At 49.9% G+C, this 25,966-nt stretch overlaps 1 protein-coding gene across 4 annotated transcripts in view; it reads right to left on the bottom strand.

Annotated features, from left to right (window-relative positions):
* Positions 1-25,966, bottom strand: part of HSF1 (heat shock transcription factor 1) — a 490,333-nt gene that overhangs the window by 316,895 nt on the left and 147,472 nt on the right. For all 4 annotated transcript variants that reach the window (XM_085604483.1, XM_085604485.1, XM_085604484.1 and 1 more), the window contains exon 4: positions 12,326-12,450. In XM_085604483.1, coding sequence (XP_085460609.1) covers positions 12,326-12,450 — 125 coding nt within the window. The remainder of the gene's footprint in view (positions 1-12,325; positions 12,451-25,966) is intronic.

The following is a 25,966-nucleotide window of genomic DNA, read 5'->3' as shown; positions in this document are numbered from 1 at the left end:
CTCTGGCTGGTAAAGCTTGCTTGGGTTGAAACTGTATAATCATAGCCTTAATATTAGGAATTCTGGCTGCATTGGGAGAAGCTAGAGCTTTAACTGTGACTAGACTGGGTCCTAAGTAAGACTGCATCTGTGACGGCTGCAGGTGAGATTTTTGAGCATTGACGGTGAATCCCAGTTGATGATGTAGATCTATTGTGATCTGTGTGTGTTGTAGACAGTTCTGGTGAGAGCTGGCTTTGATAAGCCAGTCGTCTAGATAGGGGAAGACGTGAATATATCGTCTTCTGAGATGAGCAGTGAATAACGCCAGACTTTTGGTAAAAACTCTGGGCGCTGTAGTCTCTCCAAAGGGAAGCACCTTGAATTGGAGTGTTAGCCCGCTATCACAAATCTGAGGTATTTGCGATGAGCGGGATGAATTGGAACGTGAAAATACGCGTCCTTTAAATCTAGGGTGAGACAAAGTCTGCTCTTTGTAAAAGTGGTAGTACCTGTTGAAGTGTCACTATGTGAAAGTGTTCTGACAGTATATAAAGGTTTAGCTCTCTGAGATTCAGAATAGGTCTTAGGGAATCGTCCTTTTTGGGGATGAAAAAGTTAAGAGAGTAAACCCCTGAGCCGTGGTACTGTATTGGAACCGGTTCTATTGCCCCTTTTAGTAAGAGGGACCGGACCTCTTGTTTCAGTGTATGTGTTCTGGAGACAACTTGTGAGACCGAGGTGGAATGTTTGGGGAATTGCTGGTAAACTCCAGGCAAAAATCATGTTGGATAATTCCAAGCACCGATTTGTCTGATGTTCTAGACTGCCAAACAGGAAGAAATTGTTGAAGTTCCTCCCCATCCCCAACCCTCCCCGTACAGGTGTGGTGTAATCGGGGGGGCGTGGGCAAGTCACTGGTCGTTGGGGGAAGGGGAGTTGGGGAGTTACGAGGTGTGTTGCCCTTACCCCTACCTTTGAAGTTGTTGCCTCTATAACCTCCTCAAAAAAACCCTCTGGAGGGAGAGGACTGGTTGTTACCTTTGTAAGTTGAATTTTGATATGGGGATGGTGTTTTGGACCCTCCTCTGTAAAAGGAGAGACGAAATGGGACTCTGCTGGACGTAGTCTGGAGTGCTCCCATAGATTTAGCTACCTCTGTGTCTTTCTTCATCTTCTCCAACGCCTGGTCGACGTTAGGACCAAATGGGTGTTCCTTATCAAAGGGTGAGTTAAGGATTGATTGTTGGACTTCAGGTTTAAACCCTGAGATCCTTAACCAAACGTGTCTCCTGATCAGAATTCTGGAGTTAACTTCTCTATTTGCGGTGCCTGCAGCATCTAGAGCGCAGCGTATAGAGGAATTAGAAATGAGCTTACCCTCATTTTCTTAGTCCTGTGACTTAGCCTTAGGCTTCTCTGGGAGATATTAGCGCAATTGCGCCATTTCGTCGCAGTGTGTCCTGTCATACCTGGCTAAGAGGCCCTGCATATTTGCAATGCGCCATTTATTTACAGCTTGAGCAGCTATGTGCTTGCCAGAAGCATCAATTAATTTGGATTCTTTATCTGGCGGAGAAGCATCTTCTGATGTTTGAGAATTCGCCCGCTTACGAGCATTAGATACTACTAGGGAATCTAACAGTAATTGTCCCCTTTATAAATATAGGATCTGTAGGAGAGGCTTAATATTTTTTTTATCCACCCTAGGAGTCAAGATGCGTGCTCTGACGGGGTCTTGGAAAATCTCATCAACATGTCGCATTATGCCTTTAAGCATGGTAAGTGTCTGATTACCTGTATGTAGAATCTAAAGTCTCAAACAAAAAAGCATCTTCTAGCGATTCTTTGGGCAGCTCAACCCCATGGTAATGTGGAGCCCTGCCAATACGTTCTTGGTGTGATGCATTGTCGTCTGGAGGAGATGGTTTGGCTGGGTAAAGGTTCGCATCAGTATCACCTGGGGGATCTATTGTGTAATCGGTCCATGGATCTATTGGTATATTAAATCCACCATCATCTGCATCGCCATGGTGCGATTGTGGGGAATCCTGAGGTGTAATGTGCAAAGGATTCTGAGGTGGAGCTGGAGGAGGTGATGGAAGATGGAAAGGACTTGGAGCTACAGATTTTTTCTTCAAGGGGATCTTGTAAGAAATGTCCTCATCTTGAAGCTTTTTTAGGTGGTTTTGTGTAAATATGACCAGTCTCAGGGTTAATGTGTAGCCTCTTCTGCTTTGGATCTGGTGTGACCGGAATAGTGTCCACTTTTGGATCGAAGCGGGCTCTTTGTATTTTGGTGCCAAAGTTTTTGATGCCAGTGGTTTCGGTGCCGACGGAGGCTGGCCTTTCAGCGTTTAATATTTCAGCTCCGAAGGTTGCTCGGGTTTCGGCACAGAGGTTTTCGTCTCGGAGCCCGACTTATGATTAGAACCAGAGGGTTTGAGCTCCGAGGAAGACTTTTGGCGACTGGGTACGGAGCGGAAGGCTTGACTGTGTTTCGCAGCCGGGCCCGAAGCCTTGTGCTTTTTTTAAGTGTTTGTGGGGGCAAGGGGTCTTTGGTACTCACATCACCTTGTCCCTGCAGCAGTTATTTGGCATCAAGGTCTATCTCGAGCTCCGAGTTTAAGACTTGTTCAGAGAAGGCTATCTCCTCTTCTGCAACTGATCCCACGATGTGTTCTTGGCCGAAGTCTTCACCGAAGATGTCCGGTGTGTCTTCGATGCTTTAACGCTTCATGTCTCTACGTCTAGCCCGGCGGTCGTGGAGAGGCTTTCTTGACCGGAACGATTTGCAGGCATCACAGTTTTCTTCTTTGTGCTCCGGAGATAAGCACAGGTTGCACACTTCGTGTGTGTTGGTGCGCGGATACTTTGCGTGGCACAGAGGACAGAATTTAAATGGAGTCCGATCCATCGACGGAGAGCTGACCAGGCGCTGTAAGGTCTCGAAGGCAGTGCACGAAGCTTTCAGATAGAAGGTCAAATCCGATGTCGAAACGATACGCGGAGAAGTGGAAACGCGTACGGAAACAAAGTCGAGGGTAAAGAGGATTGCGTGCAGAGGGGAACCCGAGGAACGGTTTCGAACCAGAGCACAGCAAAAACATCTGAATGGCGGAAAAAAAACCTAACAATGGAGTCGATGCCCATGCGCACTATCACCGAAAGGAGGAGTCACCTTACCTAGTGACTAGGAAAGACTTCTTCGAAGCAAAGCAACTTGCAAACATCCGGACCGAACACTAGATGGCAGGAGAATGCAAATCATGTGTATCTACAGCACACATGCCTCGAACATCTGGTTTCTGTGCATATATATATATCACACAAACAAAGTATCTCGGTTTGTTTTGATTTCATTAAAATCTGTTCCCATCACACTTAAGAATTAGGAAAAATCTCATTTGCTACTGAATCTTCTTGCAATATTTGACTTGATAGATCTTCACAAATAATTTGCTCTTTACTTGTTGCACAAATAATTGTAAATTTGTTAACTACTGAAACTTTGTTGTGCGTTACAAAACATTTAACATACTGCAGCCTTGTCCTTTCACACTATGTACCTCAGGAGGATTGTCACTTAGTTGCAAAATTCACTCGCCTTTCAGTAGGAAGAAGTACTCAAGTACTCACCCATCCCCAGAGTTAAAAGCAATATGCTACTTACCAGTATGCATCTGTTCTTGGCATGTAGAGCTGCAGATCTATACACTGTGCATAGATCGCCATCTGGTGTTGGGCCCGGATGTTTGCAGTTTGTTTTTCCTCTTGGAAAGTCTTTGGAAGTCACGAGGTCGGTGTCTCCTCCTTTGGTTCGTATTGCGCATGGGATTCGGCTCCATCCTCAGATTGTTTTTCGTCAACAGGGAAAGATGGAGCGTAGTAATAACAGTAAAGAAACCCATGTGTGTTGTATCTAAATAAGATAGACTGGAACGGATACAGGTAGCCGGGGAGGCGGGTGGGCGTGTATAGATCTGCAGCTCTACATGCCAAGAACAGATGCATACTGGTAAGTAGCATATTCCGTTCGAGGCATATGAGCTGCAGATTATACACTGTGCATAGACTATATAGCAGTACCCAACCCTAGCGGCGACCACCAGCATCCGTTGCAGTTGTTTGGAACAGTGTTTTTAGTACAGCCTGGCCCACACTAGCTTGTTGCTTGGATTGCACATCTACACAGTAATGTTTTGTGAAAGTGTGCGGTGTTGACCATGTCGCTGCTTTGCAGATGTCATCTAGTGGTATGTTTCCTAGAAAAGCCATAGAAGCCCCTATCTTCCTTGTAGAGTGGGCTTTAGGGGGAACAGATAGCGTTCGTTTTGCCTTGTGGTAGCAAATCTGTATGCATTTTACAATCCACCTAGCTATCCCCGATTTAGAAATAGGGTTGCCTTTATGTGGTGGAGAGAAAGAGACAAATAGCTGTTTGGTTTTTCTGAAAGATTGTGTTCTTTGGATGTAGTAAAGTAAGGCCCTTTTAACATCCAGTGTGTGTAAAGCCCTTTCCGCAACGGTTTGAGGTTGTGAGAAAGACTGGTAATTCTACCGACTGGTTTAGATGGAATGGAGAAATGACTTTGGGTAGAAATTTTGGGTTGGTGCGGAGTACAACCTTGTTCTGATGCATTTGGAGAAAAGGTTCCTGTATAGTGAGTGCTTATATTTCACTAACCCTTCTAAGGGAAGTAATGGCCACTAGAAAAGCGGTTTTCCATGTGAGAAATTTCAGATCACATTTATGTAATGGTTCGAAAGGGGGTCCCATTAGCCTTGTGAGAACTATATTCAAGTTCCAGACAGTTGAGGGTGGTACTCTGGGTGGAATAACTCTTTTGAGGCCTTCCATAAAGGCCTTGATGGCAGGCACCCTGAAAAGTGATAGGTGCTGCCTGTTCTGTAAGTAAGCAGCAATTGCTGCGAGGTGTAACCGAATGGATGTATATTCTAGGTTACACCGTTGTAGATGGAGCAAGTAACATGATGTGCTGTATGGACACATTTAGAGGGTTGATTGTGTTGTTGTGGCAGTAAACAACAAATCTTTTCCACTTTGCAGCATAGCATGCCCTAGTAGTAGGGCGTCTAGCTTCCCTGATAGTGTTCATACAATCAGGGGGAAGGTTAAGGTATCCGAATTCTAGGACCTCAGGAGCCAGATTGCAAGGTTGAGCTGAGCTGGGTCCGGGTGCCTGATCTCTCCATGGTTCTGGGTTAGGAGGCATGGTGAGAGGTGCAGCTTTTGGTGTGGTACTACAGAGAGTTCCAGCAGTGTGGTGTACCACGGTTGTCTGGCCCATGTTGGAGCTACTAGGATCAGTGTTAGGGAATGCTGTTGTAGCTTTCGCACCACTAATGGAATTAGTGGGAGAGGTGGAAAAGCGTATGCAAATTTGTTTGACCAGTTCATCCATATCGCATTGCCTTTGGACAATGGGTGTGGATATCTGGCGGCGAAGCTTGGGCATTTTTTGTTGTCGTGGGTGGCGAATAGGTCTATGTGTGGATGCCCCCACATCTGAAAGAACGGGTGAAGAACCTGTGGGTGAAGTTCCCATTCGTGAATCTGTTGCGTTTGTCTGCTGAGCAGATCTGCCACAGTGTTTTGGACTCCTGGGACGTGTTGGGCCAGGAGAAAGATTTTCTGTGGAATTGCCCATCTCCATATGCTCTGTGCGAATTGAGAGAGCTGTGGAGAGTGTGTGCCCCCCTGTTTTTGAATGTAGTACATGGCAGTCATGTTGTCTGTGCGAATGAGAACTGCCTTGCCTGAAATCTGCGTCTGGAAGGATTTTAGGGCTAGGAAGATTGCCAGTAACTCCAGATGGTTGATGTGGAGTAACTTCTGTTGCGGCGTCCATGTGCCCTGTACTGTGAGATGTAACAGATGAGCTCCCCAGCCGGAGAGCGATGCGTCTGTTGCTAGGATTATTTGTGGAACCGGGTCCAGGAACGGTTGACCTTTAGAAAGGTTTGTGGTGTTCCACCACTGCAGCGAGCGATGGGTGCCACCGTCTACCAACACCAGATCTGTCAGTTGCCCCTGGGCCTGGTTCCACTTGCGCGCTAAACACTCTTGGAGTGGACGCATCTGGAGTCTTGCATGGGGCACTATGAAAATGCAAGAGGCCATCATCCCTATCAGTTGCATAAACACCCTTGCTGGGAGAGAGTGTTGACATATGAATTTTTGACGCAGAGCCTGTATATTTGCAATCCTGGCAGGATTGGGATAGGCTATGGCTTTTGAGGTGTCTATAGTGGCACCGAGGTATTGTTTTGTGTGTGATGGTACCAGGTGGGACTTTTGGTGGTTCACCGTGAAACCTAGCTGGTGAAGTAGTTGGATTGTAGCGGCGGTGTGTTGCACACATTGTTCGTAGGACGTGGCTTTTATTAGCCAGTCGTCCAAATACGGGAAGACGTGAATGTGCTGTCTTCTGAGATGTGCCGCCACTACTGCTAGGCACTTGGTGAATACCCTTGGTGCTGTTGTTACCCCGAAAGGGAGCACCTTTTACTGGTAGTGTTGCCCGTCCACTACAAATCTGAGGTACTTTCTGTGAGCACGGTGTATTGGGATGTGAAAGTATGCGTCTTTCAAGTCCAGAGTGGTGAGAAAGTCGTTCTGGGAGAGGAGTGGAAGAACCTGTTGAAGGGTTACCATGTGAAAATGGTCTGAATGTATGTAAGTATTTAGAGGCCTGAGATCTAGGATAGGTCGTAGAGTCTCGTGTCGCTTTGGAATCAGAAAGTACAGGGAGTAGACCCCTAAATTTTGTTGATTGATGGGGACCTGCTCTATGGCTTGTTTTTGCAGGAGGGAGACTACCTCCTGTTTTAGTAACGTGGCATGTTCTTGAGACATTGGGCGTTGCCTGGGTGGAATGTTTGGGGGGGTAGATGTTAATTCTAGGCAATACCTTGAATGAATAATTTGGGTCACCCATCTGTCTGAGGTGATTGTCTCCCAGACGTGAAGGAAATGTTGTATTCTGCCCCCGACCGGAGTGGAATGGTCTGAAGGGAGCGGGGGAAAGTCATTGGGTAGGCGGTGTGGCAGAGCGGGCGGTATTTGTCATGCCTCTGCTTTTATTATTATTACCTCTGTATCCGCCTCTTTGATAACCCTTTGTGAAGGTAGATTGAGGAGGGGATTTGTAGGACGTGGATGCACTATCCGAGGAGTAGCCCCTGCCCCGAAAGGAAGAGCGGCGAAAGGAGCGCCTAGGAGTGTGTGGCTGTAGGGCTCCCATGGATTTCGCCGTATCAGTATCTTTCTTCACCTTTTCGAGGGCTTCATCAACTTTTGGGCCAAATAAACGATGTTGGTTGAATGGGTGGTTCAATATGGAGGCTTGTACCTCAGGTTTAAAACCTGAAACTCTTAGCCAGGCGTGGCGACGGAGAAGGACACTGGTGTTCATGGCCCTGGAGGCTGAATGTGCCGCATCTAGGGCACAGCGTATAGAGGTATTAGTTATTGTTTTTCCCTCTTGGATGAATTCATTAGCCCTATTTCTGTATTTTTCAGGGAGATGGTGCATGATGGTCTCTAACTCATCATAATGCGCCCTGTCGTATCTGGCCAATAGCGCTTGCGTGTTGGCGATACGCCATATATTGGTGGCTTGTGACGCAGTGCGCTTCCCTGACGCGTCTAGGAGCTTGGACTCTTTGTCAGGTGGTGGTGCTTCGCCTGACGCCTGAGAATTTGAACGCTTCCTAGCTGTAGATATCACTAAGGAATCCAGTGGTGCAGGGCCTTTAATGTATGAAGGATCTGTGGGGGCGGCTTTGTATTTTTTCTCTATACGGGGGTTTAGGACCCTGGCCCTGACTAGGTCTTTAAAAACCTCCGGTGCATGTTTGATTACTCCTTTTAACATAGGTAGAATGGCAGTAGACCTATGTGCATTATCAAAGGTGTCTAGGAGAAAATCTTCCTCCACTGGGTCAGTATGTAACTCCACCCCGTGATAATGTGCCGCCCTCTGTAGTAGGTGGTGAAAGCCTAATGAATCTTCTGGTGGGGATGGCCTAGATGGGTTAAGGTCATCCTGTGGGACATCTGGGATGTCCGGATTGTTATAGTCATTCCATGGGTCTGGAGATCCAGTAGGGGTGGCGTCTTGTGGCACATCTGCTGGATCATAGTAAGGGTCCCCTAGATCATCTTGGTCTGGAGACAAGGTTGGAGAGCGATGAGGCAGAGGTGGAGAAGGTAGAGGTGGGGAGGGTGGAGGAGGTGGGGAAGCCACTCTGAAAGGGGAGGTAGCAGTGTCCTTCCTCTTTGGAGGTGGAGGTGGAGCTGGTTTGTCCAAGTGTCTCTTTTTTGAAGACAGTGTCAAATGTCCAGTTTTTGGATCCTTGGTAAGTGTCTTTTGCAGAGGATCCGGTGTGAAACGTTCTTGCGACACTGGTTGTTCGGTCGGCGCCGAGGTTTTCGGGGCCCGACGGCTTTTTAGGCTTGTCTAAGCCGTGCTTCTTCGGGACCTCCGATTTTTTGTTCGGTGACGAATAGGCTTCGGCACGGGAGTGTCGGTGCCGAGGGCCTTATGATGTTTGGTCGGCACCGAGAGGGCAGGTTTCGACACCGAGGGCTTTGGTGCTGGGCTCGGTGTGGAGGTGAAGGCCGATTTTTTTCTTCGGTGCCGAAGGGTGTCTATCGGTACCGCTGGTAGGCTGGCTCAAGCCCGAGCTGCCGGAAGGCTTAACAGGCTTCTTTACCGGGCCCGAAGGAGTGGTGTGAGAAGCAGTATCCTTGGTCTTGCCTAGGCGCGAAGGCGTGACCGAAGCCTTTTTGGGTTTCAGCGTGGGTGTGGGAGGGGGTATAGTACTCACGACCCTCTGCGCCGGGGTGATGTCCTCCACATCTGAGTCGTCGGCCTCGGAAGCACTGACGAGGTCGTCGTCCTCTTCTTCGATGTTCTGCTGTCCCGGAGCTTCGACGTCGTCCCCGAAGATGTCGACTGGAGGTCGAGGAGTGCGCCATGTTGCGTCTGGCCCTTTGATCTCGAATAGTCTTTTTAGATCTAAAAGACTTGCAGGCGGGACAGTCTCGGGCCTCGTGTTCAGGGGAGAGGCAGAGGTTGCACACCTCATGAAGATCAGTGTGGGGGAATTTGGACCCACATCGAGGGCACTTCTCTAAGGGAGTTCTTTCCATCAGCCGAGACCAGAGCCGAAATAAGCCCGAAGGCCGCCGCCGTCGACGACCGGAATCGAAGAAGTGCCGAAGAGAAGTGATTAAGATGATTTATTATCTGAAGGATCTCGATGAGCGAGGATTTTGCGTCGATCGCTGAACTGGAAAAGTTCGGAACCGGAGCGCGAAGTATTACATCCGAGCCCGATGGCGTAAAAAAACAATCTGAGGATGGAGCCGAAGCCCATGCGCAATACGAACCAAAGGAGGAGTCACCGACCTCGTGACTTCCAAAGACTTTCCAAGAGGAAAAACAAACTGCAAACATCCGGGCCCAACACCAGATGGCGATCTATGCACAGTGTATAATCTGCAGCTTATATGCCTCGAACATATATATATATAATAAACAGCAGTTCATCAGAAGACACTGCCTGACATCTGGCCTTTTTCTTTGGACACACAGCAAATGCTGTAAGTTAATACAAAATCAAAGTCACACAATGTTATCTCATGATTGGAGGGTGGCATCTCAAGCCAGGTACCTGGGTATTATGTTGGCACCTACCATTAAGCAATGCTATAAACTTAATTATACTAAGCAGCTACATCAGATCAGGTCACTGCTGAAGAAATGGATGCATTTACCCATCTACCTTATAAGCCGTATTCATCTAATTAATATGAATATTTTGCCCAAAATACTCTACCTTCTTCGTTAATTACTATTTTATGTTCCATATAAGTACTTTAAAAAGCTACATTCTACTGTCTCAAAATTTGTATGGAAGGGGAAGAGCTAAGATCCTTAAAAAGTTTAAAACTCCCAGAGAAGGCGGCTGGGCACTTCCTGACTGACTTTTTTATTACCGGGCCAGTATGACAAATCGCATTTGTGTATGATGTTTGATCCTTATCTGGAGAATTGGCTCCATACTATATCTATCGTGAAGGATCCAAGTTCAAGCAGTTTAAAATTGCAGAGAAGAGAATTTTTTTTAAATGTGAAACTGAAGACTACCTCTGCTTTGGATAAAATAGGCAGCAATATGAGGAAGTCCTTGAAAATCCCTTCCCTTCACGCTGTTACACCTCTGGTGAATAACCTGGATCTCCCAGAGTGTGTTGCTTCAGTCTATCTTGGTACATAGAGAAAAGCTGGTATTACGTGGCTGGGGAATCTCACGGATAAGTTTGGAGTAAAATGTTTTTCGGATCTACAGGCTGAATATGCTATGTTATGGGGGGATTCTTAGTGAGTAGGGAGCTTTCATCTGTTCTATTTTTCTATTCTACCTTCAAGCAATTCTGGTTCATATTACTTAAAAATAAAAAAGAATTAATATTTTACCTAATTTTTGCATTTTCTGCATGAGTGTGTCTCCTATACTGCCAAGTTACAGCTTCTAAATGCTCCAACAGTGAGTAGGGGGCATGGCAGGGGCTTTATACATTCAAGTGAGACTAGGAAGGCAAAAAGGAGGCACCCACATGTGGTTGGGTAAAGGTGGCCATCTCCAAAGGGAGGAGAGCCCATGGCCCTGTTGGATCCCAAGGGTGTCCATTCATTCCAACTGCAAGTCTCCACTGGGTTACAACGCCATCCGAGGGAAGGTTTTAAAGCACACGACTGACATTGCGAGAAACATTAGAACATGCACTACATTGATTACTGATGGCCGGAGAGCATGAAAACAGAAAACCATGGTTAAGCAGGATGCCAAAATAAGCAATAAACATGTTTTTTCCAACAAGCAGACTGAGATGACCTCAAACAACTATACAAGATGTCTAGCCATGCAGGGCAACATCGACCTCAAGTCTGCTGCAGAGGGGAGCACACTCACAAATAATCACAAGGGATGAACTTGTATTGTGGGAAGCACACGTCTGAGCTAAGTGTAGAAGAGATTCACAAGAGGCACAGATTATGGGGGTGAAGAGCCAAGAACAGCAGCAAGGTTTGCCACCCAGGCTACAAAGAGCACTCGGCATAGATCTGGCAAGAATAAAGCAACTCACACAGCCCATGGGATGCCTGCCAACGGACGAGGGCCAGCCAGAAATCAACAACAGTTACTGCACGCGGCAGGCATGTGTCATTACATCAGTCTTCACATTTCAATCATCAGAGAAATCCGGCACCAGTAATCTGCTCAACTACACAGCCTAAGCTCTTCCACCCTGAAGTAGATGTGGTGTCACCGTGGTGAACTCTGAAAGCCCCTTGTCCCATAGTTATCCGTGCTTTCGAAGACATACTGCATCATTATAGTAACACAGGAGGCAAGCAAATCTTCTCTGGATCCCCAGTAAAACATTATTCCAAGACAGTGAGTATTAAGCTGGTGTTCTTCCCTTTTGTATCCATATGGCTTATTAGCAGGGAGTGTGAGCTTGTGTGTCTTCCCTAGACTGCAAGACTGTTTCATGGCAGTCAGCTGGAAGCCAGAAGCCCCTCCACCCCCATCCCCCACACACACACTATGCAAACATCAGTGGGATTAGTCGGATGTTTTCATCAGTACACACAATTTCACTACAGCAAACCAAACATGTGAATCTCTCCTTCAATTTCATGGCGGTGAGAGTAAACTCAGTGACGGCCCCCACTTATACACCCAGGTGAAAGGCAGTGTGTTTGGAGGGTGTCTCTTCCCCTCAATACACATACTATTTAAAGACAGTGAAATGAATCTTGTGTTTCTCCCCAGTGTACATACAGTTTCCTGGCAATATATTTGGAACAAACATCTCTCTCATCATGCATATTGTTTAATGCCAGTAAGTTTGAAATGTATCACTCCTTCCTACGGTGTAAGTATTGTTTTGTGGTAGTGACTTTAAAGATAGTTTCTCCCCCTTATACATATTCTTCAATTATAACTTGTGTCACTCCCTCAGTATATGTACTGTTTCGTGGCGGTACATTTAAAGTGTCTAACTCCCTCCCTCAGTGCGAGTACTGTTTTGTGGTACTGGGTTGAGTTTGTTTCTTCCCCTTTTACATATTCTTCAATGGTAGCTTGCGACACTCCCTCAGTATACGTACTGTTTCACATCAGTAAGTTTTAAGTGTCGAACGCTCTCCCTCGGAATAAGTACTGTCTTGTGGTACTGAATTTAGTTTGTCCCTGCAAACATACTTTTCAATGGTAGCTTGTGTCTCTCCCTCAGTATACGTACTGTTTCATGGCGGTGAGTTTGGAATCCATGCTCTCCTGCTTGCCTTTCATTATCTGCATGTCGGTCAGTAGCTTGGATACATTATCTGGTCGGCCTTTCCCATCGTCGCTCTTTACAGTGGACACCTGTAGAAGCAAGCAAAGAACATCCTTTGACACATGGAATGTATTTATTTGTACACCACATAATACCTACTTTTAAATGGCTAGATTGCATTTTGAAACACGGGGCCAACCATTCTATCATAGGGCTACACTAGCCAAGTGAGCACCACACCGGACAAATACTGTAAAACTGACCATGCGCTACCTGGGGCTCCATAGAGCCTCTATTTTAAACATAGCCTTAAGAGAGCCACAGACGGGGGAGGGGGGGCCTGGCCAAGCCGAGAATCAAGATGGCCGCGTAGTCCGTCGGCTGTGCCGACCGAGCATCAAATCCGCAGATAATCCGTTCCATTTTGCCCAAACTGGGGCTTCTCTTTTCAGAACTGTAACCAGAAGGGTGCCGGAACCAATCGCTACCTCCCACGACGGGATCGGAGGTGTAAAACGTTCACTGCGGGACCTCCGCCATTGCCACAGTGAAACTGCCGCGCCGCCTGGTGACTGTGTGGACCCTGGACAGCGCGTGATCATCGGGGCGCCTAGCCCCGCACCAAGAGTATTATGAGTCTGCAGACTGCATCAAGCCGAATCTAGTCGGGTGACCCTAATTCGCCTATCTATGTACTGGGCTAGTCAGCCCCGAAGCTACAGCGACCCCTACAGCGACCCCTACAGTTGCATAGTGCCGCTGCATCGCGGCCCTGTTGGCCACATGGTCGCTCTGGGGATGTGAATTGACTTCCGCTAAATTGCTCCTGTGGTGTAGATCCTCCCGCCCTGGTTGCGGATTCTGGTGCGCAGCTGAGGTGTGGTGGCGGGGGGCCGTAACTCTAAATCTGCGCTCCAGACCAAGCGGTCTAAATACGCCTGGGAGGGGGGCCCAGGTGCCAGCCCCAAAGGAGGACTCCCTACATCCGACAAATCTGAGTCCGGTGGGAAGAGAAAGGAGCAAACGCTTCAGGACATTCTGGAAGCCATCACTACTGTCCTCACGTCTTTGGAATCGCGCATCAACTCGGTGTCCACCGAGGTATGCCCATTTATGTGTCACACCCACCCAGGCTGCCAGTGAGGGGCCCGTGGGGGATCGCCAGTACATAGCGATACTGCGTTTGGCCAATAGCATCGCAAGGGAGAGAAATCGAGTCTGCACCTTCTGTTGCTTACGTACTCGGAAGATACCTAGGGCGCTGGCCTCCCACGTGCTCATAGAAGTAATCCCTGTAAGGTCACTTAGAGCAGCGTGAACGCTCTGCCAGAACGCTCGAATGATGGAGCAACTCCAAAACATGTGTCGGAAATCTGCGTCCTGCGCGCTGCATCTGGGACAATGGAACTGCGTGTCAGGGTAGTACCGTTGGAGGCGTGCTGGTGTTAAATAAGCTCTGTGGAGTATGTAGTACTGAATGTTTTTAAAGCGTGCATTTCTAGATACCTTCTTGGGATACTCTAGCGCCCTCTCCCACTCCTTCTCGAGAAGCACGCGCCCAATTTCAGTTTCCCATGTGGCCCGCAAGGTCTCCAGTGGGTCTGATGGTTAGCTCCCGTATGGCTTTATAGAGCCAGGTAGTTAAATGGCAACCCGCTCCCATATGTAGAATCGTGTGGAGGACTGGGTGTGCTTGTGGTTCCCCCCTGGCAAGGTCGTGATATGGCCTGTAGCTATCTAGTAGTTGACGGTGAAGCAGGAACTGCCCTGGAGGCAGGTCATAGTCTTCCACCAGATTGTGGAAGGGTCGAAGCTGCCCGTCCTCAAAAAGGGATTCCATCTCCGTGATGCCAGCGGATGTCCAGGCACGAAGAGCGCCGCTTGTGTAATAATGTTCCCGGTTGGGCCATCCCACTAGAGGGACCAGTGGGGGACTGGTCTGTATGTTTATCCCCTGGGGGTGATGGAACAGTTCCGACGGCCAGAGGGGTGCAAGTATAGACTTTGCCGCCACAAGTGTCGAACCCCATTATTCTGAGCTGTCCTGTCATATACGATTTGGTTGAATTGTTCTCCCAGTGTTTGCTTGTTCCCCGATTCAGCACGCGGGCGTTGTGGGATATGCCCTGGCTACTGCTCTAGTATAAACATGTTAGACGTTTACGGTTACTGTTGCTATAGTGATCAGATCTCAAACATATATGCTCGGTCTGGCTTACGACCCCGTAAGTCTTTGGACGGGTGGGCGATAGACTCTTTGCTAGTTTGGGGGGGGCGGGAGGTTTTGTTACGGCCAGGCAGGGAGGCAGGGAGGAGGGGTTGGGGGGGGAGACGGGGTGGTGTTTGCATTGGAGTTTCGATTTTGGTATTGTTTTTAATTCAGATATGTCATATCCAATGGGTTTTGTTTTTATCATGTTTTGCACCGGTACACGCTATTGCTCACCTCTCCACTCTTATGCTCCATTCATCTATTACTGTAATAAGATGCATCTACCTGGACTATTCCCAGCCATACTTGACTATCCAACACCCCTCGATTCCCATTAGACGGATGTGACGTCGAGCGCAATTAACTTGACCTGGTCCTATTGCAGGAGACGCACCTGATTGGGAACTCCTGCGGCGCCCTGAACAGGAAAGGATACAAAATGGTGGTCCACTCCGGCTTTACCTCGGGCTCCAGAGGGGTGGGGGTTTTGCTTCGGAGGGGTTGTCTCTACATCATCCACAACACCTGGACTGACCCCCAGGGAAGATACGCGGCGGTTTCAGGCTACTGGGAAGGACAGGTGATTAATGTGGTCTCTGTTTATGCACCCCCCCCCGGTCTGCAATGCCAGACGCTATGTGATATAGGGACCCTGCTACTAGACCTGCCACTTGGGGTGTTGGGTGGGGATTTCAATCTCACGATGGAGGGTTCTCTCGACCACTTACATCCCCGGGAGGACCCATCGAGAGGGTCGCACCTGTTAGAGTTTGCGAATGCTCTGGGGGTTGTTGATGTGTGGCGGTGGTTCAACCTGTCGTATACCCGCTTCACGTTCCAATCTGGGGTGCACGGTAGTCAGTCGAGGATAGACTATGTATTTACACATGCCCAAGACAGTCACCTTTTCACGAGGTCCAGTTGCCTAGCCCGTGGGATTTCTGACCACTCTCCCGTCCTGGAGACTCTGGGTTCTCGCTGTAGGGGGCGCCCACACTCCATTTCCGTGCACCCGTGGGCATTAAAAATTCCGCACATTAGAGACGCTCTCCGCAAAGACACTGAATATTATTTTGCTTAAAATATCAGCTCAGTCAACTCTGCAGTGACACTGTGGGGGGCCTTTGGGGCGGTAATAAAGGGCAGGGCTTTATCACTCCTGGTGGGCCATAGGGCGGAGAGAACCAAGAGAGTATTGGAACTGGAGGCCGAGGTCTTGTGATCCTGACCCCGCCACACGCCACAGCCTGGCACTTACAAGACAGGACTATCGCCAGCTCCTCTTCGAAGATGTTGCGGCGCGCTCGCTAGCCTCCCAACACAGGATCTATGAGCAGGGTGAACGGACAGGTAAACTCTTGGCGTGGCTTGAACGAAGGGAACAGGCTGCTAGATGGGTCCGCGCGATAGCAAATCCAAAGGGTACTCTTATTACCGACTCTCAACAAATAGCTGACATATTTGGCAGCTACTATGAGGAGGTATACAGTAGCTCCCCCACGTCTCAGGCCTCACTGTCTGCTGACCTCATGGTTACGCTAGATGTCCCCGCCATTTCCCTGCAAGACAGGGAGACCTTGGAGGCGGACATCACAGTAATGGAGGTTCAAAAGGCCATCCAAGACGTTCGCTCCGGGAAGGCTATGGGCCCCAATGGGCTTCCCATTGAGCTCTTCAAGCCCATGTCAACTCTATTGGCACCTCACCTGTTAACTTTATACACCGAATGCTTCGAATCAGGAGTCCCCGCTGAGGTCCGCACTGCAGCGATTTTAGTCATCCACAAACAGAACAAGCCTGTTGAGGAGTGCAAATCGTATCGCCCCATATCCTTTTTAACGGTTGAGGCTAAAATCCTGGCCAAACTCCTCACGAATCGCCTCCTCCACTATATCACTGACCTGGTCCACCCGGATCAATCCTGGTTTATGCTGGGAAGAAACACGGCCCGAAATTTGCATCGTGTGCATGGGGTCCTCAGCAGGCTCCACACCATAGAGGAAGACGAGATTCTCTTGTAGTTGGATGCCTCTATAGCTTTTGACACCATCGAGTGGGACTTTCTTTTGGCTCGTCTGGGGTTCGGGCCCAAACTAATCTGTTGGATCAGACTATTGTACACTCAACCTACGGCTCATGTTGTCGTTAATAACCACTGCTCCGCCACTTTTTCGCTCCATCGGGGCACGAGGCAAGGCTGCCCCTTGTCACCGCTACTATTCGCCCTGGTCTTGGAACCGCTCGCGGTATGGGTTCGAGGTGGACGCCATACCACGAGGACCGTATCTTCCTGTATGCCGACTGTATCCTTTTATACTTGGCTTATACTCGCTGCGACGGGTGCTCCACATTTTCGGCGCCCACTCTGGATATCAAATAAATTGGTCCAAGTTCCAGATGTATGCGCAGTGGGGTCCACCCCCGGCGAGCCCTCGGGGCTTTGATATTCCATTGGCCCCTCAGGGTTTTCGGTACCTGGGCCTTTTGTCACTCCCGACCCCGATCTCTTTTTCAAACAATTTACTCGGGCCCCTCCAACGTTTCAAATCCGATGTGGTACACTGGCGCTCTCTCCCTCTCACCCTTCTTGGACGCGCGCCCCTGTTCAAAATGTTAGCACTTCAGCGTTTTCTTTATGCCCTACAGAATACCCGTATTCCGATGCCAGATTCTTACTTTTCCCGAATTGACGGGGTATTGAGGGGACTGCTGTTGGAGGGTCATACACCGCGTATCGCCATGAACAAGCTTACCATGGGCTGGTATGATGGGGGCATCAGTCTACCTGATCTCAGATTATATTATCAGGCGTCCCAGCTAAGTGTAGTCAATCGCTGGGTGTTTGAACCCCATGATGAGCCTAATTTCCGCACGGATCATTGGCTTCTGGGACGGGGTGGTTATAACAGAGCACTCTACACCAACCCCCGTAAACTTAACAGGCCCCACGGCGCGCACGGTTGAGATTTGGCATGATGTTACCAAAAGGATGGGTTGGCATATGCGCCTGACGAAAGTGACCCCCCTGTGGGAACCTGATATTTTAGGTCATCTCAGTACTTGTCCAGGGTTCGACAAATGGGATTTAATCGGAATCTCCACGGTTAGAAACATCTGGGTTAAAGGGAGGCTGGCATCGTTTCAGGAACTCCAAGCCAAATACCAATTGGCTCCTTCCAAGATGTTCAAGTACTTGCAGATTAAACACGCTGTGACCTCCGCCCTGCTGAGCGAGGGCTCCCTCCCTGACTCGTCCCCTCTGGAAGACCATCTGTTGTTGGATCCCATGGACCACAAGGCCATCTCGCTTACCTACAAGAAACTGGTCAACAACCGTGCTGACCTGATGATGAAACTGAGGGAGAGGTGGGAGGGGATCTGGGAGTGTTGGAGGACGACAGGTGGCGAGACGCTCTAGCTTCACCCCGAGAAATAGCCATTCCCATGCGTATGCGGCTTCTCCATTTCAAGATCCTCCATCGAACATTTTGTTGCCAAACTTTTCTACAAATTAGGTGGACGCCCCGATCCGCTCTGTCTCTGACACTGCAATCAGGAGGGTACTTTTCTTCATATCTTATGGGACTGTCCACATATCCAGGACTACTGGGTGGCAATTGCTCGTCAACTTGAGAGGGCGGGAGGCAAATCCCTGGGGTTGTCTCCCCAACTATGCTAACTCAATATCTGGGAGGCGTCCGACCTCACACATGCTGAACAGACATGGGCCTCTATGGGCCTCATCATTGCGAAAAGGAATATTGCTGTAACGCCCTGAACGTCTCAGGATCGTTTAACAGACACGACAATGAGGACGCAACCACTTGTGAAGGGTTAGTTCTTTTAATGAAGGCAAATAAAATACAAAGAACAAACAAAAGTTATAGTCACTGGAATCCTCCAGGCTAAGTACGTTACCAGCCCACAGCACGGATGGTCCTAACCGTCCTCTGCATATACGCCGATCCCGGCGTATGCCAACAGAGGGCAGAAATGAAATGGCCGACAATGCCAATCGGTAGGCTGTGAGGGGCACGAAGAGTGTTGGGGAGAATCGAGGAGTCAGGGAAACACCCAGCCGGGGTCTCTACCTGAAGGGAGCAGCCGCTCAACCTCTTCCTCAGACTGCACCGGGACGCGGAGTCACCTCCTGGTGATGCGTCACCGATACCCCAATCACAAGCAAGAAGACTGAACCGAGAGCAGCCGCTCGCTCGATCGATCCTGTGGACTTCCGAGTCTGTAACGCGGCAAACACCTCCTGGTGTGCGTTACAGCTGGCAGTCCCTGTGTCTCTGGTCGGGCTGGGAGTTACGACTCCAACCAGCAAAAGCGCCACTGCGCTTGGACTCAGCCGAGTCAAAAAGCGAAGCTCAATGGTTGACCGGTAGAGCTTCCGGGTCCTTCACAGGTGACGATGGGGCAAGACACGGCCCAGGGAGTAACGACTCGACCTACCTCCGTTCTTGCCTTACTGGAGCACCACTCCGGAACACTGCTCTTCACGAAGCAGGTACGTCGGTGTAAACACAATATCCGACAGCCTTGTACCTCCCGGTTCCTCCCTTTATAGGGCGTGTTTCCCTTGAGTTATGTAACAGCTCTCCTGTTTACATAAGGGCGTGTTTCCCTTGAGTTATGTAACAGCTCTCCTGTTTACATAAGGGCGTGTTTCCCTTGAGTTATGTAACAGCTCTCCTGTTTACATAACCTCTCAACCGCTAAGCATCCTGGGAGATGTAGTCCGTTTTCGCTGGTTACCGTTTTCCTCCCCTCGTATGACAGGAATTCTTGACAGTACATCCTCCCTCTCAGCGGCTCCCCACGGGTCCAGCGCTGGCAGGAAAACGCCGATGGAACAAGGAGACCAAGCGCGGAGCATGAACCCCTTCAGCCGGTTCCCATGAATGCTCCTCCGGGCCATAGCCTTTCCACGCAACCAGGTACCACAGCTTCCCCCTGCGCCATTTGGACGCCCGTATGCCCGACACTTCATACTCCACCTCCGACTCCACACATACCGGCCTAGGTGTCCCAGACGGCTTGGAGGGTGCTGGTTTGAGCAATGATACATGAAAGACAGGGTGTATCCGCAATGACTGGGGCAAGCACACCTTTACGTTCACGGGACCCATACACTTGGTAATTCGATAGGGGCCCATGTACTTGGGATGGAACACACTGTTCTTTCGAAACCTCATGTTTCTTGTGGATATCCAGACGTAGTCTCCAGTGCGGTACAGTGGCCCGGGCCTTCTCTTCCTATCTGCCGCAGCCTTGTATCTTCTCTTGGCCTCTATTAGGACAGCCCTTGAGCGCATCAACGTGTCTTTTATGTGTGCCACCCTGTCCGCTGTGGCGGGAATCCTGTCCTCTCTGAACGGATGTAGAAATGGCAAGAACCTGGGATGTTGGCCATAGTTGCTATAGAACGGAGATGACTGTGTGGAGCTGTGAGTGGCGTTGTTATAGGCTATCTCTGCAACCCATAGCAAGTCGACCCATTCTTCCCTGCCCTGGTCCACAAAACATCGCAGATACTGTTTGAGCGTTTGGTTCAGGCGCTCGGTTTGGCCGTCCGTTTGAGGGTGGTAGCTGGTGGACAGGGCGGTCTTAACATGCAGCGCAGTGCACCAAGTCTTCCAGAATTGCGCAGTAAACTGCGACCCCCGGTCCGACACGATCACCCCAGGTAATCCATGCAGTCGTACCACATTCTTTAGGAGTAGTGACGCCAATTCCCCGGCCGTAGGGACTCTCTTGCAGGGGATGAAGTGCCCCATTTTCGTCAAGTAATCCACCACCACCAGTATTGCCGTCATCCCCTGGTCTACCGGTAGGCCCACCACGAAGTCCAGTGATATGCTATCCCATGGTCTATCCGGGGTCGGAAGTGGATGTAAGAGCCCTTGGGTTCGGCCATGGTCGGCCTTCATGGTAGCACACGTAGGACACTCCTGTCCCCACCTCCTGACATCCACTCTCATGGTTGGCCACCAGAAATGCCGTCCCATGCTAGCCACCGTTTTTTCAAAGCCCAAATGACCTGCGCATGGAGAGTCATGGCACCAGATGAATGCTTGTTTCCTTAGCCTAGGCGTGGGTATCAATAGGCACCTGCCCTTCAGGGGTATCCCGTCCTTCAGCTGCCATTCTCTGTGACTGAGGAGCCACCTCCGCCATGCGAATGACCTGATCCCTCTCTTTATTCCCCTCAGGAAAGTATCCGGTTGGATAACCCCCAATACCATCCTCGGGGAAATGATGGAACGCTCGGTTGCAGGCAATGGTTCCTTAACTGCAGATTGACGGGACAGGGCGTCCGCCTTCCGGTTTTCCGTCCCCGGCCGATATGTGATGCGGAAGTTGAACCCCGCAAAGAAGATCATCCACCGCAGCTGCCTGGGAGAAAGGTGTCTAGTGGCCGTCATGAACTGTAGGTTCCGATGGTCCGTGTACACCGATACCACATGTCTTGCCCCCATCAACCAATGCCTCCATTCGGTGAAGGCGTCCTTGATTGCGAGAAGCTCCTTCTCCGCAATATGGTAGTTGCGTTCGGCGTCGTTGAGTTTGCGGGACATGTACGCAACGGGATGAAGCACCCCTGTGTCGTGGTTGCGTTGGGACAAGATAGCCCCCAGCGCCACATCCGACGCGTCCGCTTCCACCACGTAGGGGAGATCCGGATCGGGGTGAGCCAACACCGGCGCCTTACCAAAGGCGCTTTTCAGGGCCTCAAAGGCTTTGTTCGCTTCAGGGGACCAGACAAACTCCTTGGACTTCCTCAGTAGCTGTGTGATTGGGGCCACCACTCCTGAAAATCCATCTATAAACCGCCTGTAAAAGTTGGCGAAGCCAATGAAACTTTGGACGTCCTTCACGCTTTGGGGCACCGGCCATTCTTTCACCGCCTTGATCTTTCGTTCTGCCATCTCCTGTCCCTCTGGACTCAGCATCACTCCGAGGAATTCCACGGATGTGACGTGGAAGTCACACTTGCTGAGTTTACAAAACAGCATGTTTTCCCTCAGCTTTTGGAGCACAGCTTTGACGTGGTGTACGTGCTCCTCCACACTGGACGAATAGATGAGGATGTCGTCGATATATACGACCACGTAGATATCCAACTCCTCTCTGAATACCTCATTCAAAAAGTACTGAAAGGCTGCCGGGGCGTTGCACAGACCGAACGGCATGACGAGGTACTCAAAAAGGCCGAACCTGGTCTTAAAGGCGGTCTTCCACTCGTCTCCGTCCCTCATGCGCACCAGATGGTATGCCCCTTTCAAATCCAACTTGGTGTAGATACGAGCTTTCTTGACCTGTTCCAGAAGTACACTGATGAGAGGCAAGGGGTACCGATTTTTTATGGTTATCGCATTCAATGCCCTAAAGTCCACACAGGCTCTCAGCTCCCCATTAGCCTTCGGGATGAAGAAGAGTGGCGAGGCGGCCGGAGACTTGGACGGGCGGATGAATCCTAGCTTGAGGAGTTTATCCAGGTACCCCCGGAGATGCACGTTTTCAGGCTCCGTCAGGGCATACAGCCTGCCGCTGGGAACGCTGGCCCCTGGCACCAGGTCGATCTGGCAGTCAAACTGTCTATGTGGTGGTAGCACTTCCGCCTTCACCTCATCAAATACATCCTCAAAACTGTGATAAGCCTGGGGGAGAGCCACATCTTTTTCTGCCGCTGTAGCCACCGTCTGACTCCCGCTCTCATCTGCGTCAAGGGATTCCGTTCTTATTCCACAATGCAGGATGCAATACGGTGACGTCATTTCGATGCGATGTGTTGGCCAATCCACAAAGGGGTTGTGTTTCTGTAGCCACGGCAATCCCAATATGACGCCATATTGGGGCGCTCGGATGATGTTAAAATCGATTTGTTCCAAATGGTTCCTCCCATATCTCATCGGAAGGACCCCCGTGTGCTGTCCGATGGGCCCCGTCACCAATCGCCTTCCGTCTACCGCATAGACGTCTTCGGGAACTGCTTTGGGAAGAAGCACTAGCCCTAGCCTGCATGCCTCGTTGTGGTCCATAAACATGCCAGTGGCCCCTGAATCCACCATGGCCACAACGGGTATCCACTGGTCATGCACTCCCACGTGCACCGTGATAAACAGGTGTCGTTGTCCCTTAGTGACCGAGTTGGAAAGTGAAGGGATGGATGAGTGACTCCGAGATGCCCCTTCTCTGGTCTTGGAGTCCTCTAGTTTTCCGCCGGTATGTCCACCACGGCTGTTACCGACCGGTTGGCCCGATAACGTGACGTCTTTGGTTTGGCAGGGCATTCACGTACGTAGTGGCCTTTTTTGCCACAATATAGGCACAATCCTTGTTTACGGCGTGACTCTTTCTCCGTGGCTGTGAGGCTCGCTCGTATTGCGCTGATGTCCATGGGTTCTCCCTTGGATGCGGTGGAAGTTTCAGGACTTCCCACCGTCACATAGGATGGAAGGGATTTTCCTTTTCTCCCATGATCCCCCTTTCTTTCACTTAGCCTATGTTCCAGCCGTAATACCAGGTTGATAAGGCCCTCACATGTCTTGGGTTGAGGGTCAATATGAGCCACGGCGTCCTTGAGCTCATCGCACAGCCCTTGATGGAAGAGCGCCGTCTGTTTAGCAACAGGCCACTTGGTTTCCGCAACCAGCCTTCGGAACGCGTTGAGATACTGCACCAGGTCGTTGGATCCCTGTCTCAACTCAAGCATTTCACGGTCCGCCGTGTACGAGTCAGCCCTTCTGTCGAATACCTTCAGGAATTCCTCGCGAAAAGCACCCCAATCACATAAGAGGGGGTCGTCCCTGCTCACCAGAGGTACGGCCCATTGTGCCGCGTTTCCAGCCAAATAGGATATAAGGAAAGCCACACGAGCCTGACTCGTGGGGAAAGCCTTTGGTTTGCACGATAAATGTAGCGCCACTTGTGTGAGGAATACCTGCACTGTGTTAGGATCCCCACTGTACCTCTCTGGTGTTGCCAAGGGGATGGCTACCGGCATTTCCACTACTACCGCAGGGGTCTGGTTCGTGAGGGAGGTGCTGGGCGTGAGCGGGTCCAATTGGATAGCATCCATTCTGGCTTTTACATCGGCTGTTTCTTGCCTAGAGGCAGCCACTTCAACTTGCATGGCCGCTAAAGCAGCCAGCACATCATCAAGTGTTGCCATGTCTGTTATCGACCGGGAGACAGTTAGTGTTATTAAGGTCGGATATTTTGTAACGCCCTGAACGTCTCAGGATCGTTTAACAGACACGACAATGAGGACGCAACCACTTGTGAAGGGTTAGTTCTTTTAATGAAGGCAAATAAAATACAAAGAACAAACAAAAGTTATAGTCACTGGAATCCTCCAGGCTAAGTACGTTACCAGCCCACAGCACGGATGGTCCTAACCGTCCTCTGCATATACGCCGATCCCGGCGTATGCCAACAGAGGGCAGAAATGAAATGGCCGACAATGCCAATCGGTAGGCTGTGAGGGGCACGAAGAGTGTTGGGGAGAATCGAGGAGTCAGGGAAACACCCAGCCGGGGTCTCTACCTGAAGGGAGCAGCCGCTCAACCTCTTCCTCAGACTGCACCGGGACGCGGAGTCACCTCCTGGTGATGCGTCACCGATACCCCAATCACAAGCAAGAAGACTGAACCGAGAGCAGCCGCTCGCTCGATCGATCCTGTGGACTTCCGAGTCTGTAACGCGGCAAACACCTCCTGGTGTGCGTTACAGCTGGCAGTCCCTGTGTCTCTGGTCGGGCTGGGAGTTACGACTCCAACCAGCAAAAGCGCCACTGCGCTTGGACTCAGCCGAGTCAAAAAGCGAAGCTCAATGGTTGACCGGTAGAGCTTCCGGGTCCTTCACAGGTGACGATGGGGCAAGACACGGCCCAGGGAGTAACGACTCGACCTACCTCCGTTCTTGCCTTACTGGAGCACCACTCCGGAACACTGCTCTTCACGAAGCAGGTACGTCGGTGTAAACACAATATCCGACAGCCTTGTACCTCCCGGTTCCTCCCTTTATAGGGCGTGTTTTCCTTGAGTTATGTAACAGCTCTCCTGTTTACATAAGGGCGTGTTTCCCTTGAGTTATGTAACAGCTCTCCTGTTTACATAAGGGCGTGTTTCCCTTGAGTTATGTAACAGCTCTCCTGTTTACATAAGGGCGTGTTTCCCTTGAGTTATGTAACAGCTCTTCTGTTTACATAACCTCTCAACCGCTAAGCATCCTGGGAGATGTAGTCCGTTTTCGCTGGTTACCGTTTTCCTCCCCTCGTATGACAGGAATTCTTGACAATTGCACAACACTGGGGGGTTGCGACGGTCCCGCGCCTGGTCGACTGGGCAAAGGACATGGACACCGCCATGGTTGCCAAAAAGTCAGTGTTCAAGGGACGAGGTTGCCCCAAGAAATGGGATCGGACGTAGGGGAGGTGGAATAAGTACAGAGGGGACATCAGCATTTCCCCCCGACGGTGGAGCTACACAGAGAACAACAAACAATGATGGCTCGGTTGATGGCAGAAGTGCTGGCCTCGCCCCCTTAGGTGTGGCGTTCTTGTTCTCCCCAGTCCCAGCTGCCTGTCGCTTTCCGTTTATATTGTATGGGTATCCTGGTCTATTATTGTTGCTGAGGAAATGTATGAGCATATTGTTCTGCGTGGATCACTATTCCACCACGGGTTGAATGGCATTATGATACTGTATTTATGTATTGGAGGGGGTATTTCTTACAGTGACCTGACTTTTTATGTACCGGTCTTGGTTTGCGTTGAAATGCAATAAAAAGTTTAATATAAAAATGAAAAAATAAAAAAGAGCCGCAGACATAATGAACAGCTTCCTAGAAACTGAAATCATTTCAGGTGAATGGAAAGTATTTCCAGTCACCCCTCTCCTCCAAAAGAGACCTTCAGACCAGACCGTCATAACAGTTTTTGAGGCCTTTGCTGCTGCCCTACACAAGAAAGTTGAAACCAGTTACGGCCAACTGCAACAGACTGTCTCGCTATCCGCTCTGGACAACCTGAAACAGGCTGTTGCTATTGGTGGTATCAGGATATCAACCTGTCAGCCATCACCTTCTACGGAAGACACCATGTGATACTGGGTTAAGGCGCTGGCCCATGAATGGTTTATTGCCCAACGAGTCTCAAAAGGAACATTCCTCAATCACCCCTTTATCCCAGGGGCTTGTCAACTCAACTGGTGTGTCCTGCAGGTTATACCCAGCTATTATTCTACAGTGAGGGGAGAACGTACGAGAACCTGGATCAATCCGCTCTTAATTCTCGTATGGCCATTGTATTGTGGTGGATGTACAGTGACTTGCTGAAGCTGATGTTTTGTGGAAATCTCTTGATATCCTGGTTTGAGCTGGTG

Source organism: Triturus cristatus, chromosome 5_1 (genome assembly GCF_964204655.1).
Source record: "Triturus cristatus chromosome 5_1, aTriCri1.1, whole genome shotgun sequence".
Classification (NCBI taxonomy): domain Eukaryota; kingdom Metazoa; phylum Chordata; class Amphibia; order Caudata; family Salamandridae; genus Triturus; species Triturus cristatus.
This window is presented reverse-complemented; position numbering and strand designations above follow the sequence as displayed.